The 18,032-nt window shown below is 44.8% G+C and overlaps 1 protein-coding gene across 2 annotated transcripts in view; it reads right to left on the reverse strand.

The window, feature by feature from the left end:
• Positions 1-2,816: 2,816 nt before the first annotated feature.
• The window catches only part of LOC129331405 (calcium-activated chloride channel regulator 1-like), a 59,795-nt gene continuing 44,579 nt past the window's right edge, over positions 2,817-18,032 (reverse strand). For both annotated transcript variants that reach the window (XM_054981945.1, XM_054981946.1), the window contains 4 exons: positions 15,939-16,209; positions 13,948-14,112; positions 10,984-11,226; positions 2,817-4,012 (listed from right to left, as the gene is read on the reverse strand). In XM_054981945.1, coding sequence (XP_054837920.1) covers positions 3,549-4,012; positions 10,984-11,226; positions 13,948-14,112; positions 15,939-16,209 — 1,143 coding nt within the window. In that variant the 3' untranslated portion in view covers positions 2,817-3,548. The remainder of the gene's footprint in view (positions 4,013-10,983; positions 11,227-13,947; positions 14,113-15,938; positions 16,210-18,032) is intronic.

An 18,032-nucleotide genomic window follows, 5' to 3' on the forward strand; every position in this document is an offset into this window, starting at 1 on the left:
CTGGGCTTGTCTCGATGTCATCAGCTCTGGAATGCGGAGGTTGCTTTGAGATGCGTCCATTAAGTGCTCAGAACAGCCGGCACTTTAGCTTCCATTCCGGGGCGGCTATCAAGATATGCAGAGCAGGGCGAGGCTGGCCGCTGCGGACGTGATCTGCACGCTTCCACGAAATGGCTTCTCTGAGCAGGCTGCTCAGGCTGGTCTTCGGGCTGCCTGGGAACATGGCTGCCACCTGGGCATGACTAGGGCTTGCTAGCAGGCTGCCCGGTAGCGAGGGCAAGCTTGGTGACCAGCCCGCGAGAGACTCCCCACGGGAACTGACCAGGGAGTGCCTGGCCAGGCTCGAAGAGGGTCTCCCCAGCTGGCACCATGCTGCTAACAGCATGGCTCTGGGCCCAGGTGAGGCAAACATCCATGGAGGCAGGAAACAGTGTGTAAACAGCATGGTCCATAGAAGAGGCAGGAAACAGGCACAATCCATAAGAGTGTAGACAGAAAACAGGTACGGGCAAGGCTGCCCTAAAGCAGAGTCTCTGGTGTGACTTTAAACGGTAATGCAGGAAACTGACAGAGTTCATGGCAGGCCTCAGAACAGGAGAGGGGGGCTACTTGGCAACAGGAAAGTATCAGACTCCACATATGGAATGGCTTGCCTGAAGAGGTCAGGAAAGCTCTTATTCTGCTGAAACTGTATGTTGCATGTAGCATATGACTACCATGGAGACTTGCAGCATGATGGCAGCTGTGAGTTTGCACTAGGAAGACAATTCTGTAGCACTACTGGGGCCTAATTCAGTTCAGTATCACAATGTAGGGAATGAGGGTCTTCAACCTTCCCCCCATGCCTTTTCTGACCCCAAATAGCCATGGGGAACATCATTTGCTCCATGGGGCTGCATGTGCAAGTATTCAGTGAATCCTCTTCACCCTTGTACACCATGGTCCCATTTGAACTGGGCCCCGCAATGCTTCAGAACTGAGTTCCAATAGGGAACTTTAAGCTGCTATCCTGTCGGAAGTTGTGGCGGAACGGGCGCTGGCTCTCAGTTCAGGCAACTGAGCCGCCGTCAATGGCCTGCTAACCCCGCTATCCGCCTCCCACCGTCCCTGGTGGGCGTGGCTCACCCTCTTTGTTGCTGCCACCACTCAGTGATTTGTACACCACCTGACTGAGGGGCAGTGAGACCCCTCTGGCTGAATTTCCCTACTGGGAAGTGAATTCCCCAATCTTTGGGTGGGCCCTGGAGAACTGGCAACCCACCAAGGTCTGGCCTGATCAGGTTCTCCTGGGCTCCCTCCCTTCCTGTAGCGTGCCAAGTGGGGGAGCTTACGTAGTCAGAGCACCACAAGGTTCTTTATATTCAAAAAAGTATAATTTATTAACTATATACAGAGCACTATATACAAAGCAGGTAGGGGTAGACCCCCCTGTTCAGAACTCATAGGGCAGAAAATCAAACTGAAGAGAACCGCTGTCTGCTTTCCCTACCACACTGTTCCCTACTCTACCTTAAGGGGGGGGGTCTCAGGGAAGGTTCACCTTTTATTTCCTTTCTGCTGCCTCCCAGGCCCTCCACACTTAGGGCCTAGGCACCCGGGTTTCACCCAGCAGCAGGAGCCTCTCCTTCTTCAACCAAGAAGGTGACTCACTTTTTGTTTCCTTTCTGCTGCCTCCCAGGCCCTCCACACTTAGGGCCTAGGCACCAGGGTTTCACCCAGCAGCAGGAACCTCTCCTTCAACCAAGAAAAGACTGACTTTTCCCCCTCAGGATCGGCTGAGTCTCTCAATTCAGGCTCCACCCCTTATTTTTCCCGCACTTTCTTGGCCCGGGGCAGCTGGGAGTTGTAGTCCAGGAAGAAGGGCATCCTACACCAAGATTCCCGCAGGCCTCTCCCTGACCCCACAGCCCATCAGACCTCATGGGGAACATTTCCTCCCCTTTCTTTAAAGACAGATTAACAGCAACTGGCACTCATTTCACCCCTGGTAACCATTTCTTTACAGAAGTCCGCATAATGATGATGTGTTACATGTAATATGTAGTGCTTTCCTTATCTAAAAGTAGCCGGAGGGTGATAATGCACAAGACTGTCTGTTCACATGTCAAGTGCAAGTGATTGTTTGGGGGTTTTGTTTTATTTTTTACAAAAGTGGAACATGTGAGCAAAACTGTTAGAAATAAATTGTAATGGAGAGGTGATCAAATTCTGCCTGTCACCACATTGCCCATACTGTGGGTTTGTTTCAAGCTCAGGTACCAAGGAAGAGTGCTTTGAAAACAATACAGCAACTTATTGATTATAAAACATGCCCTAGCATGAACCGTACACCACACTCATAAGCAAGCACTGAAGCACCCTCACATTCACACTCACCCAAATGGTCGGCTAGGCAGCTTGATATTGATCAATCAAGAAATCTGCAAGGGAAGGTCTCTGATAAAAATCCAAATGGCTGGTCAAGCCCTTTGGTGCTGATTGATCAAAAGATTACAGGGTTAGCATAGCTTAGAGGTACAGTTTCTGAAAAGTTCATCCCCAGGTGCTAGGAAACTAAATAGTTATAGGTAAGAATGTGCTCCCTGATAAACTAACATAAATGGCAGCCAGATACAATGACACTGAACATGAAAACAGTATTAAATAACCTGAAAAACAATATTAATGGCCAAAAGGGGTTAATTCAGACCAAATTTCTGTACATATCCCTAGCAGTAATGCCAGATAGAAGGTCTTGTTCTTGCATGAGTGATATGCAGACTTTCTAGAAAGAACTTGAAAGCAAGACATGATTTCTGAACATGCAGTGAGCATATCAATTCTTTATTTAGAACTGTGTGATACCATATGATCAAGTATTTGCAGGATTGGAGCCAGTGTTGCTCCTAGAGGACAGGAGACACCCCCCAAAAGGAACAGCATGAGGAGGGAGGGACTCGGATGTCTGCCATAGGAGGGAGAAATCTGTCTACATCAGTTTTACTATTTAAAGTCTCTGAAACCAGGAAAACCAGGAAATGAAACCTGTCCCCATTTTAGGAAAAGATGGGATTAAAGTATATAAAATAACACAGATTATACATTTCTCTTTACGTCTTCAGTTAGAAATTTATTATATAATTTAGTTGGCAGTGTCTTACCAATCTGTGGGCAAAAGATGTAGTTCTGCATTCCTCTCTGCTGCTACATCTTTTTCTAACCTCTGGATCAATGACAGGGTCGAAGGACACATGTAGGAACAGCCATTTGGGGTGAAAAGGCTGGAGTGAAGTAAGTCAAGGAGCTGAAATCACTTTTCCTTCCTTTTCCACAAGCAAAGCTCACAAAGAGCAGGAGGTGGAGGCAGGATATTCATTCCCTTGTGCCTCTTCACTCCAGCCTATCAAGCCTCACAGATGTTTCTCTGCATGGATCCTGCATCCCCAGGAGTGATCTTTCCAGGAACTGGAGAGAGCTGCAGCAATAGAGGGGACTGTGAAAAAACTTGGTGTGTCTTCTGCACGTGGATGCCAAGATACTGCACAGTATTTCTCTTAGAAGTCAAGTTACTACATTCCTGTAGCAGGATTTCTGTTTTTCCGTTTTCGTAAAATACAAATTGTTATACTTACAATAGCACAAATAATAACTACAGAAGCACATACTATGATCACTATAATCGTAGTTGTATTTATGATGCTGTTCTTGTTTTCTTTATTGGAAGAAGCAAGAGAGGCCGTAGTGTAATTTTCAGCTGTAGTAGGGAGAGAAGTAGGAAATGTGGAAACAAGTACAACTGTTCTTGCTATATTGGATGCTTCGCCAACATTATTACTGTCATCAATGCCTCGGATTGCAAAGTAGATAGCGGTGCCATTTACTTTTGTGAAGTTTTCAGGCTTAAATTGAAAGGTTTGTTTAACTCCAGCAAAATCAGTTGTCAGACCAGATGTGTTCACAGAAATGGCCAAAGGAAAGGTGGCATTTCTTAATTCCAAGGGATTTTCACTCATTTTTATTTCATATCTTTCTGCTGTAAAATAAAAAATAAAGGGCATATAGGTATTAGAAACTTATATTTCAAGTCATGGACCAAACGATAATAATCAAATAACAGCCGCATTCAATGAGTTTCAAACGTTCTGCCCTCTGAGAATATTTCCTATATTTGATTGAATGTACATATAGTCAATGAAATCCCTGCATCCTGCAAAGGATCCTATGGCATGGTCGAGGGCATACTTGGTTCACATGTATGTGAACCAGACTTCTTGGTATATACTGCTATCCCATATAAAAACTTTAAAAATATGCACTGGAACATGTCCAATAATCCCTGCAGTTGCATAGTCCAGTAAGAGACCAGCAAAGGTGGGCTAATTGAAAGGGAAAACCCTCCTTTCTCAAAAATAGAATAATAGTATCTCAGGATGTTGCAGAGAGAGAATGTTGCTGTAAATAAAAATGATTTTTGGCTATTTTTCCTAATGCAGAAAAGAGAACACATTTATCTGATCAATCAACAAAGCTCCAACTCATATAACTTTGAATAACAAAACAGGGTTGCACTTATCAGTAAGTATTGTCCATTCAGTAGTCTTCTGTGGAGGCACACACAGATTGAGACTATGCATGTGCAGACTTTCTAGCAGACTAAGAGTGCTTTTCCACCAAAACTGTGACATGAGTGGGAGAAGGGGTACTACTTCTTTAGTTCTCTTCATGTTACCACCAAAGACCCCAAGAAACTAAGGTTCCAGAGTGTTCACAGAGGCCAAGGGGCAGGGATGTGAGCTTGCACAGAAGACTACTCGATGAACAACAGTTACAGGTATGTGCAACCCTGTTTTCATCATTGTGGTTTCTGTACGGTCTCCCATTGGGATACTAGCAAGCTCACTTACTGAAGAAGACAGGTGTGAAACTCTCAAAGTAAGAGACCATGGAGGTCAGTTTCTTACTGTCCCATACTGACATTCACCCAGAGGTGTTTATAAAGGAGTAGAGGTTGCTGTACAAATGACTCAGACAAAATATCATGCAGGAATGTGGCTGAGAAAAACAGGGCCCTGTAAGAGACAGCTGAGACAAGTTAAGGACATTGAACATTCATGCATCCAAGACGAAGTGTGATAGCATGTGCCACTGTTACCAGAACTGCTCTTTATTATAATGGGGAATTAGCTATAGCAGTCTGTAACTTAATATTAAGCGCGGATCATAACCTATGTATACGGAGGTCCCGATCCCAGACACTCTAGTGAAAAAGAGGCAGACAACAAATAAGTTCCAAACACGTGTATTCAGTGTGGCGTAAGCCTAACTTGCACAATCATACAAGGAACATACAAGATCTAGGAAATGCAGAGTAGGAAATACAGAGACGTTCGCATTAGCTGGTTCCCAACGATGATAGGGGGAATACTCACTTATCCTGGAGCGAAGCAGAGACACAGCAGCGAGGGTGGTGGTCCAATGCCAGCACTGGAACCACAGACGGACAGCAAGGAAGTCTGGATAGGATGGCACGCGCACCATGCGGTCTGAGAGGCCGGCTTAAATACCCCAAAACGTACCCTGGGGCTGGTGCTGTACTTGGTGGTTCTCACAGATTAAAACAAAGGGTCTAATGGGCTACTGAATGGCTTGGATGGGCCACTTTGGTAATCAGATTGTGATAAGTGACACCTCAGGAAGAGGGGACAAAAGAGGGAGGGGGAAATCCAAGTGGGCTGAAAGGATGTTCCAGCGGACAGGGCTTGTCCTGATGTCATCAGCTTCTGGAATGCGGAGGTCTCTTTGAGATGCATTCTCTAAGTGCTTGGGATGGTCGGCACTTAGTTCTTCTCCGGGGCGGCTCCTAAGATATGCAGAGCGGGGCGAGGTACTCTCGCTGCGGACGTGGTGTGCCCGCTTCGCCGAAATGGCTTCCCAAAGCAGTCTTCTTCCCAGGGTCTTCTGGCTGCCTAAGAACATGGATGCCAGCTGGGCATAGCTGGGGCTGGATAGCAGGCTGCCCGGTAGCGAGGGCAAGCTCGGCGACCGACCCGCGGGAGGCTCCAGGCGGGAACTGACCAGGGAGCGCCTAGCCAGGCTCACTGGAAGTTTCCCCGGCAGGCGCCCGGCTGCTAGCAGCGGCTTGGGCCCATATGAGGCAGGCTTCCATGGAGGCAGGGGGAACAACACTTTAAAACACAGTCCAAAGCAGGGAACAGGCACGGTCCGTGGCAGATGGCAATGCAGGCACGGGGCACACTTGTAACAGAGTCCAAACACACACTGGGAATTCCAGATACAGGTCAGGGCAGGGCTGCCCAGAAAGAGAGTCCTTTGTGCAGTTATCCAAACATGGAGTCAGTAAACTACACAGTCTATTACAGCAGCAGGGTAATTGGCACGCAGGCAGGAAACTGACACGTGTATCAGAGCACACACGTGCCAGGCAATCTTTGTGCAGCAATGGAACAGCAACGCAGGAAACTTTAACATAGTTCATGGCAGGCCTTAAAGCAGGGGAGGGGGCCTACTTGGCAACACCAACCCATGAGAATGGGTTGTATGGGGATGCTGACAGATGTTTCTTGGAGCCTGAATGACCAATATACAGTAGCATTTGGTACTTAGTTGACAAAACAACCAAGAAAACTCACATCAAAGGTAAGTAAGACTTGCCTCTGTTGTAAGTAGTCAGGAACAATAACACAAAGATAGCATTGTGAGAAATGAGAAATCTAAAGGCAACCCTTGGCAGGGAATACAGGCCACAGCATTGGACACCATAACGTCGTGAATTTTCATGAATGGGGGACCATAGAACCCACAAAGTGCCCATTCCATAAAAGGAAGTGTTGCATACTAAAATCCCAGTTATAAAGGAAGCACCAGGGAAATACAAGCAGCAAAAAATTAGCAAAGGGTTATACCCCTGCTTGGAATGATGCAAGAAAAGGCTTCAACATTGAAGGGGGGTGGAGAATACAATTCCATAATTGTATTGTACAATACCCAGTAACAAACCTAAAACATTATCTATGGTGTACCTCTGGCCAGGGGTTAAATGATTTGCTTTAGGAAAGCTAATTAGATGCTCAGGGTTTCTTAAGTGCATATCTGTATCTGAATCAAGTCTGACAAGAATCATCAAGAACATTTTGATGTACATAATTTTGACCAAGCCTCGTATTAGATCTTAGAGGCTGAGAGTGACATTTACATCCATCTAGTGAATGGAAAAGGCTCTCCCTCCCGCACCCCCCAACAAGAAAGGAACACTCAAAATAATGCCCATTCTCTTCAGGGGAATCTCAGAAGGAGTAACAACCTGAATAGTTCCCTTCATGAAAAGAAGACAACCTCCCCTTGGAGAAGAGATGGGGAAGATGTTGGGCCTGAGTCCACAACAGTCACAGATATGAAACAATAATCACAGGAAAACTGTGAGTGGAGAATAAGGCAGCTGATCGCAGCATTTAAATACTGTTGTAGAGTAATCACTTAAAAGGAGTAGACAAATGGGTACAAGGGATCTTTTACAAGTCTGTTACAGGAGACTTTTTAGTTGGAGATGCCACAGATATAACCTCACACCATCTGCGCTAACCTTGAAACATCAGGTTATTGAAGGAGGAATAGAAGAGGTGGCTTCTAAGGATTTAACATTGAACCAGAGAATTCATATTTTTCTAGGGTAAAAGTAACCTGTGCCCCCCAAATCCTAAGCAGGTGTGCTAATCCCAGCCATGGATGCTTGTAAAAACCAGCAGCTGAAGCTATGGATCAGCTAAACAGTCCGAGGCTGTGATACATAGAGATATCTGAAGAAGTGAGCTGGGACATACAGAAGTTCATATTAAAATAAATACTCTCGGGGCTTTTTTTCAGCTGGAACGCGGTGGAACGGAGTTCCGGAACCTCTTGAAAATGGTCACATGGCTGGTGGCCCTGTCCCCTGATCTCCAGACAGAGAGCGGCGTGGAGGGCAATCTAAACGCCCCTCTGTATGGAGATCGGGGCAGGGCCACCAGCCATGTGACCATTTTCACCGAGGGCGATTTAAACTTTTAAAAACTCCCCCCTTGTTCTAGCTGACCCTAAGTGGTGTCATTGGCCCTGGGAGCATGCGTGCACTTTGCGAGCGCACATGTGGTTCCAGGGGCACCACCTCCCACCAGGAGTTGCCCCCTGTGTTGGCAACCCACTGAGTTCCACCACCTCTTTTCCCAGAAAAAAAGCCCTGAATACTCTTAAACTTTAAAGTGCAAGTGGACCTTTGCTTTATTACACACAGAGACAACCTATCCATGGAGATGCTGAATGGACTCAATTATAACATTCTGACCAATGTTCTTTTAGTCTCCAGAATGGAGTTAAAGAAGTGTGTCATTCTCCCTCCTCAAGGAATGGGGTAAAAGGATTATAATGTTTACAGGGAAATACAGCAGGGGAAATTCCACCTGTCCCGCCATGCTAACAGTATATCTCCCTCACAGTCCACTGGGGTTGAATTAGAGATGAAGTGCCATTTAATCTGCAGGCCATCATCAACAACAGAGATGATCACCAGTTTAGCAACAGCGTCCTTGCCAAGAACATTCTCCCGTGGGAAACCCTTTTCAAGTAGAACATAGAAAAATTGTGTGTGGAGTTTATTATTTACCACCCACCTTTCTCCTCTAATGGGGCCCCACAATGGCTTACAAAGTTCCCCACATCCTTACAACAACCCTGCAAGGAAGGACAAGTTGAGAGAGTACAAGGTGCTCAAGGTCACCCAGCAAAACTCTAGGAAATTGGGCATTTGAAGCTGGATCTCCCAGATCCTAGCTCCAGTTTGACACTCTATCACACTGGCTCTCATAGTAAATGATGTAGTATAAGAATGACTCCAGAGACAGGCTGAATTCAGTCAAAATAAGAACTGTCCCCCAGAAGCAGCACCAAGGCTGAGAACTCTGGGGAGAGCCAGTGTCATTCCCTGGAAGGAAGAAAGAAGTGTGGGCAGTTTGCAGAAACTTACACAGAACTGACAGGAAAGCTGTCTTCAAAATGCTTGATATTAGAGGTGCACGTTTATCTCTACTGCTGGAAAAATAAAAACAGCCAAGGAGCCCCAAGACATCGGATCCTCAATGGTTCCGAAGACTGCCATGGAACCAAGAAAAGGGGTATACTGCTCAGGTCTGCACTTCAGAATGGCTGCAAGTTCCCCAGAGGTGGCAATAGCAAATCATGCCTCCATTCTGAAACAAGACCTTTGGTGCCACCTGTCCTTTAAGGTAACTGGAGCAAACACAGGGACACAAAGGTAGAACCGAGGCTGACCTGTTTGTTTGTCAGCCTATGAACTGCATATTAGTAGGTGGCTCAGAATAAGGTTCCAACCTTAGAGTCAAGCTATGGCAGTGCTGTGTCCTATGCTAGGCTGGTGTCTTTCACAGACAGCTGCTGTAAATTGCAAGGCTCTATTAGACCCTGCCTCCAGGACTCTCCACTGAAGCAGCCCAAGGAGGAGGCAGAGTATCTTCAATCACACAGTCAAAGCCTTTGAAAAGGAGTGGCTCTGAATCAGAGGGCCAAACTACAAATGACACAGGTTGGACACTTGTCAGCTTCCCTCAAGTTTTGATGGGAAATGTAGGCAGCTTGGCGGAATGTTGGACAAGTGACAGTTGAAAAGTCCATTGGACAGCAGTCGGAGAGCCAAGCTGCAAGACTAGGATGCCTACATTTCCCATCAAAACTTGAGGGAAGCTGACAAGTGTCCAACCTGTGTCATTCGTCACTTGTAGTTTGGCCCTAAGAGCCTCCAGATTCTAACCTTGGAGCCAAGGTATTCCCCAGAGAGGGAGGAGTCTTTAGTGAGGCTTGCCTGCAGCCCAAACCTTTCACAACTTCATATCATGCCTTTGGGGTAAACTGGTGACAGAAAGAGCAGGCAGCTCTACAATGTGATCCCACAGGCAGATAATGCACAGAGAATAGACATTTATTAGTGTTCTTTTAAAGTCAGTCAGCAGAATCCCAAAGAGGCCTTTTTGCTCTATAACAACAAAGATAAAAACATGATTTTCTTTTTTAAATGGAGTATTGATCCTAACTATAATGACAATTGATGATTTAAAAACTAAAGAGAAAAGCCTTGCAAATGGGGTAAGGAAAAACAGAGAACACAGAGATCCTGTCTCTGCAACAGCAAAAAGCAAACTGAAGGGGTAGCACTCCTCCTCCCACTCATGTCATGGTTTCAGTGGGAAAGCACCAAGGAGAGGAGGGGTGCTCCTAGCTTTTTAGAAAGCTCTAGAAATCTTTTCCACAGCTGGCCTGCATGTGCACTGTCTGAATATGTGTCTGCATAGAAGCAATGATAAAAACCATGCAATTACCAGGATAGGGCAAATTGGGGTTATTGTTCAAGGTCTTTCCGTTTGGGCAACCCTGTGTTTTGATGTCACAATGTCAGGTGCAATACTTTCCTGTAACCCCTGCCTTTACCAGAGTCCAATAGTGGACGGGCTTATGGAGGAACAGCTAAGAGAGGAATGTGGGTGTGACAGCTGTCTGACAGGCAGGCTACAGCCAGCTGGGGGGAAAGTGGTGGGAATAACAGGAGAAGCCGGTACTAGGAGGGGGGCGATCACAGTATTACAATGGTTTGGAGCCTATCAGCTTTTTCATGCAATATCATCCAACTCCCCTCCTTGCTACAGGCTGTGTCCCACACGGCTGTAGGTTTCAGGATCCCTAGCATGTTTTTGGTGGTCAAAAAGGACAGCCTCCTAACTTTTCCACTAGGAATAAAACTGGTCAATCCAATGCAGTGTCATTGCCAGGTGTCAGGATGGCCACATCTGCCTTCTTTACTGGATTCCAGGGGGTGGGGGGGAAACACAAAGGAATGGGGAAGAAGGAGACTGCGTAGATTGATTTGTCTCACAGGTCCCACAGCCCATTAGGGATGGTTCTGGCAACTCATCAGAGCCCGCTGTTCAAAGCAAAATTTCATACCTTTTCCAGTATCGTAGTCATTCCCAGGAGCTGTCCATGACAAAAGGAATTCATCATCTTCTAACTGTGCTTCTAGGTCAGTGATTTTACAGGGTGGAAAGAGATCTGGAGGACTTGAACTACTTGAAGGAGCTCCTGACAGTACAAAAGAACCTCCTGATGCAATTCTGCTGAAATTTCCTAGGTCTGGTTGGATTTCATCCTCACTAACTTCAGGTCTTGGTGTGTTCATTTTTATTACACCTATCAAAAAAGGCCAAAAAGAAACATAGTTTAAAAACCTGTCACTCTATAAAACGTCTCCATACTTTGATAGCCTATTATATTTATTTGGTTTTGCTCACGAATCCTCTGAAGATAACACAAAAATACTAATTGTTTCCCTTTTTAATCTACAACTCTTTCCCTTTCCCTTGACTTTCTCAGCTCCTCATGCAGTGTTGCCAACCTCCAGTTGGGAAAACACCCCCCTTCCCGGAGTACACAGTCAATATCAATAAATTTTAATAAATGTATCTATGTGATGGAGGCTGGAGTTCTTCCAGAATTACACCTGATCTCCAGGCTACAGAGATCAGTTCCCCTGGAGGAAATGGCTGCTTTGGAGGGTGGACTCTATGGCTGCAGAAATCTTTACCCATCCTAAACCCTCACATCCTCAGGCTGCACCTCCAAATTGCCAGGAATTCTCCAACTTGGGGTTGGCAACCCTATTACAATATGATTTTAATTTACTGAGTTATGCTTTTCTTAATCTTGCCATTCCTCCAAGGAGCTATGGGCAGTGAACAATATTGTTCCCTCCTGCATTTTATCCTTGACACAACACAGGGAGGCAGATCAGACTGACAGAGTGTGACTGGCCAAGATCACCCAGCAAGCTCCATGGCAAATTGAGGATTTGTAACCTTTGCCAATCCAGCACTCTAATCACTAGCTCTGTATTTTATAAAAACAATACCAATGGCATCTCTCTGTTTCATTTCTCACTCTAGTTCTTCACTGTGTTTATAGCTGCTTGACAGCTATTTGTATACAGTCGACGTCGTCAATTCAAAATTATTATTCAGGAAGCTGAATTACTTGCTTTCTGTAATTTTTTCTCTTTTTCTATCTCCAGATGATTCAGCAAATCTGTAGTCTTAGCATCATCTGTGATCATGCCATTTCTTTCCTTCAGATTGCTACTTCTCCTAAAGCTTGCTAATTTTATTTTTTATAGTAACTAAACGTTATCCTATCTTTAATGACTGTAAAAAATGTGTGTCTTGCCTCATAATTTCTAAAATCAATTATTGCAGGATTCATCTGCTTGGTCTTCGTGCTTCTTTTTAGTCTTCGTATCTGTTGTGAATTCTTTTATTCATCTAGCTTTTTCTCCTGTTGCTGGATTCGTTTCTCTCTTTTGTATACCTGTTCACCTTGGCCAGATTAAACTTAAACTTCTCTTTTATATTTTCAATGTCTTCATGCTATTTTTCCTATCTCTCTTTTTTAATTCAAGGGTGAGACTTCACTTCCCCCTTAGTTTTAAGAGCTTCTACATCTTGAAATCTGTCTTTTATCTATTACCATATAATCTAATTAATCTGTGAACACTTCCTGGCCTTTATTGTACAAAAGCTACATTTAAAAAAAAAACTTCTGTGCTATTCCAACAGACCCTGAAAACATCCAGCCTGCTGAAAAACTTGTTCCCATTATTGTATAGTATTTTAGGGAGCCATCCTAAGTAGGTTCACACAAGAGTAACTCCCATATTATTCAGTGCAGTTAACTCCCAGGAAAGTGTCTTTAGGATTGCAGTCTCAGCTGGTGCTAATAAAAAGTACACTACTCCATTCCTTGAGTTCTCTTTATGCTCCAGCTTTATCCCTTTGTTCATTAGCCATCACTTCTATTTTCAAATCCTCTTTGTATGCTGGTCTTCCACCAAATGAAGAATGGAAGAATGAATGGATTTGTTGGCTGATGGCTCAGCCCCGTTCTCTTTCAAGCTTTCACAGAGCCTAGGCCTCTCACAAGGCTGGGCAGGGGGTTCCTGGTCCTGTGTGGATTCAGCAACTCCTTGAAAGAAGGTCTCAGGTGGAGGAGGATGTAAGCCTCCACTATGCTTCTTTTTCAGTACAGTTCACTCCTCTCTCTCTCTCTCTCTCTCTCTCTCTCTCTCTCTCTCACTTTTCCTTTATAACTGTTCCCATTTGGTCTTCCTGATCAACATTTGGTTCGTGTGACCACCTTTCACTCCAAATTGCTTTTTTGTATAATCATGCAGCCTATCATGCATTTGTATGATTGTGCATTTTTAATGTGCATGTTATCTAGTACTACCTCTGTTGTTTTTTCATGATTCATCTTGGTCTTCTTCTCATTATTACTAAAATGCATTAAAATCACCACTCCACAAACCATGGTTTGGATCCCACAGAGGATTTTTGTGGGCAGAGGAAACATGTTTGCCAGTTTTTCTGTCCCCCCTCAAGCTGTTCCTAGAAGTCCACTGTCCATCAGGAGCAGCATTTCAGAGGATTTGGGGGCACAGTGAGAGGTGGATGTGAGAAGTTCATGCTCTATGGATGAAAATCCCTTCCGCTTGTAGAAATTTCTGGTAGATCCTAATATATAGCATGTCCTCTGTATAGACAAATGAGAACCATTTTCACATTCACACATACACACACATATCAAGACATAGACCTTGTGGCGCTATTACATGCAGCTGTGATGTGCAGGTCTAATCACATATGTCCTTCTCACCAAATCACCACCACACACTGTTTCATACTCTGTAATACTCATGGTTTCAAACTATCCTCCTATAACTTTGGTGAAACTATGGCAATTTAACTAATGAGTTTATGTCTCCATAAAGATATGCATTTCATTCTTTGAGTATCCTTAAGATAAAATAACTGTATTTAGATTTTACATGGACAACAATGTTATTTTACAATGAATTCTTACCATTTTCTACATATCCTGGTACATATAGAGCTTGACTATATCTCCGGACACGCCTGACAGTCTTATCTTTCCCTTGGACACGTACTTTTATGTTGTATCTTCCATTTCCATTGAAAGATATGAAATATCTTGAGTAGATTCCATCATTCTTACGAATATCAGCACCTTGGTACAGTAAATATTAAGAATTAATATCTAAATCAAAAGTCTTACTGCTGGTTATTTAAAAAACAAAAATAGAATAAGTTCATATCACCTACATTTTTTCATTTCTGGGTGGTCCTACAATGGATAACAAGCTAATCTATTCATATACATTAATGTATTACTATGTGCATCCGCTGATATTTGATACAGCAGATCTGGACAAACTTGTTCGGCCCACCAAGTCAGACATACACCACATCCAGTGGTGGGAAGGGACCAATGCAGCCAGGCCAGATGGCAGCATGTTTGTGCCCCTTGTGAGTACTGGGGTAGACTTTTCATCTCAGGACACACATCCTTGGCAATGGCATGGTTGTGACATCAGAGATTTCAAAGAACCAGGACATGAAGTCTGAGTTCAGGTGCCAGGTTAGTGTTGTACAGTGAATCTAGAGGCAAAAGGGAGAAATGCCACCTTCATGTGACACATCTACTGTAGAGAAATATGGTTGACTACCAGCATGAGCAGGTTATTTGTCCAGTGATATGGGAGAGCCTCCACTGTGGGGGCTTCCTTCTTGACCATGACACAACATGTTTCTTGGTGCTGAAATTTGCGACTTAAGAACAACATTGGAAACTCCTGGTCTTTGCCCCAACCCTGAATCACAATCAGGCCTATCACAATCAGAGTTCTGTAGGCAGAACACATGGCCTGAAAGGTAATGAGATGGCTGCAGGGTTGAGTTGTCCTTTCTGTAGGTAATAATCATACAAGAGCACAGCCTGCAAGGAAAAAATGGGGAATAAATCTGCTGTAGCAGCCTGTTAGGCCCAGAACTTGTAACATTTGTCAAATGTTGCTGGGGAGCATACATGCTTCTAACATGGTGACCTTTTCAGGCATTTCTTCAGCCATCAGGGTCTGATTAGGGTGAGCTTTGAGCTGGAGTGGACAAGTCACTGAAATGGTCAGTAGAGTTTGCTGCAAAGTAGTTCCCTAACATAGTTATCAGTTCCTTCAGGGTTCCAGGCTTGCTCCTCAATGAAGACAGAGTATCCTAGTGAGTGCAGCTAAGCATGGACATGTGTGCTGTTGGGGAATAAGCTTGCTTACACAAAGCCTGCTTTATTCTTAATAAGGAAATAATAGTCCTTTATTGCAAGGAACTACATTTTGGATAGGAAAGAGTAGAGATAGCATTCTAAACCAGGGCTGGATCTTGGGTTCCCGGCACCTGGGACAACCCAATTCCAGTTGCCCTTGCACGTGTGCACAGCACGTGGTCGCTCCCAGCGCTATGTGATGATGTCACTTTGTGACATCACACAGGGCAGTGTGCCGCCAGCGGAGCAGCGGCAGCACCGGTGGCTGAGAAGCCGCCTGCGCCACTTGCCTGCCTGGCTGCCTGAGGCGGCCTCCCAGCCCTCCATGCCACTCGCCCAACAGGACAGGGAGCGCGGGGGCAAGCTGGCCACCCCCTCAGCCGGGCAGGTGAATGGCACAGAGAGCTGGGAGGCTGCCCACGCCATTAACCTGCCCAAACATTATGTTTGTTGGCACATTAGCATGCAGCTAATCAATACTCAGTATAAAGCAGCTTCATATTTATTTACTTCATTTATAGCCCACCTTTCTCAAGGCAGATTACAAAATAATAAAAACAATTCAGTCAGAGAACATAAGACGTTCCAAAAACCATGCTACAGGATTAGGATCACAAAATTAGAAGACAGTGCAAACAAAAAAAATCTTAAAAACATGGCATACTATAAACAATGAAGAATGCCTAAAGCAACAAGTTAAAGTGTATGATATAATGAATATTTCAAAGTGTGCTTACCTGAACCAGTGTCATATAATTCTAGCTCAACAGCAGCTCCAGATGCTGGTTCAACCGTGGCTGTGACATTTGCACCAGTAACAGGCAAAAAACCTTGACTCACTTCTGCATAAATGATCATTGGATTAGGGTAGTTATTAGTATCTTTATTCAAATATGACTTCACAGTCACTGGGGGCTCAGTTAGAGATGCCGCTCGAGTGGTGACTGTCATTGATATGACTTGAGGTGCTGTGTGTGTATTGAGAATTTGGTAAGCCCAATCTCCAACCTGCAAATCAAAATTTCACAATCTCATATTCAGTCTTTAAGACATTATTTTTATAAATTCAGCTTAGTTTTCTTTGCTTACTATGTTTAACAGGAATGCAGTGATGAGTTTTAAAAAGGCACAACGAGTTTCAGAGCCTTGACCTGGATAGCCCAGGCTAGCCCACTCTTATCAGGTCTCATAAAGCTAAGCAGGATCAGCCCTGATTAGTCCTTGGATGAGAGACCATCAAGGAAGTCCAGGGTCAGAGGCAGGCAGTGGCAAACCATCCTGAACATCTCTTATCTTGGACCCCTTATGGCAGGGGTCCCCAATGTGGCACCCACCAAGTGTTTTTAGAAAGTCGGTGGGGCTTTTGCTAAGCATGGCTTTTGATTGTCCATTGGAGATTTGATTGGCTATGCAGATTTTTAAAAACATCGCTTTGGTAGAAGCAGCTTCCACAGCACAAGGATCTTCACTATGTGACTGAAGGTAAGCTGTAGCAGCCACTTTGTAGCTCGCTCCGTCTCTTGCATCAGCCATTTTGTGGCAGCCATTTTATCGCTGTGCCCACCACACTGTCACAGGGTTCCAAAAATGCCTGCAGGCTCAAAAAGGTTTGGGAACCTTGCCTGATGCGGTTACCGTAAATAATAAGCTGCAATGTATTGTCGAAGGCTTTCACGGCCGGAGAACGATGGTTGTTGGGGGTTTTCCGGGCTGTATTGCCGTGGTCTTGGCATTGTAGTTCCTGACGTTTCGCCAGCAGCTGTGGCTGGCATCTTCAGAGGTGTAGCACCAAAAGACAGAGATCTCTCAGTGTCACAGTGTGGAAAAGATGTAGGTCATTTGTATCTACTCAGGAGGGGTGGGGTTGAGCTGAGTCATTCTGTAAGAGTTTCCCAGGGTGTGGAATGCTAATGGCGGGAGGCTTCACTGTATCCTGAGGAGGTTCTTTTGCATATGGATTGGTGCTTGATGTGCTAATCTTCTCTGCAGGGCTATTGTCGGGTGTGGAGTGTTTTGTTGGCCTGGTGTTTTTCAGAACTGGAGCCCATGCTCTGTTCATTCTTAAGGTTTCTTCTTTCCTGTTGAAGTTTTGCTTGAAGTTTTGCTTGAAGTTGAAGCAAAACTTCAACAGGAAAGAAGAAACCTTAAGAATGAACAGAGCATGGGCTCCAGTTCTGAAAAACACCAGGCCAACAAAACACTCCACACCCGACAATAGCCCTGCAGAGAAGATTAGCACATCAAGCACCAATCCATATGCAAAAGAACCTCCTCAGGATACAGTGAAGCCTCCCGCCATTAGCATTCCACACCCTGGGAAACTCTTACAGAATGACTCAGCTCAACCCCACCCCTCCTGAGTAGATACAAATGACCTACATCTTTTCCACACTGTGACACTGAGAGATCTCTGTCTTTTGGTGCTACACCTCTGAAGATGCCAGCCACAGCTGCTGGCGAAACGTCAGGAACTACAATGCCAAGACCACGGCAATACAGCCCGGAAAACCCCCAACAACCATCAATAAGCTGCAACTTGACAGTACCTTCGACACACAAGAGCAGAGGGTAGCAGAGTCTCTAAGACTGATGAAAGGAGCCTTGACTCTCAAAAGCTCATACCCTGGAAATCTAGTTGGTCTTTAAGGTGCTACTGGATCCAGATCTTGCTATAAGACAAACTAGGAGATGAAACCTTGATTTCCACTAGAAGGACTCAACGATGGTATTCCCTTGCCTACAACTGATAGCCCTGGGATCTCCATGTTTCTGCCTGATCACCATCCTCTGAACAGAATTACAGAATAAGGCAGGTCCTGCTTCACTTCCTA

The sequence above is a fragment of the Eublepharis macularius genome, chromosome 5 (genome assembly GCF_028583425.1).
Source record: "Eublepharis macularius isolate TG4126 chromosome 5, MPM_Emac_v1.0, whole genome shotgun sequence".
NCBI classification, from domain to species: domain Eukaryota; kingdom Metazoa; phylum Chordata; class Lepidosauria; order Squamata; family Eublepharidae; genus Eublepharis; species Eublepharis macularius.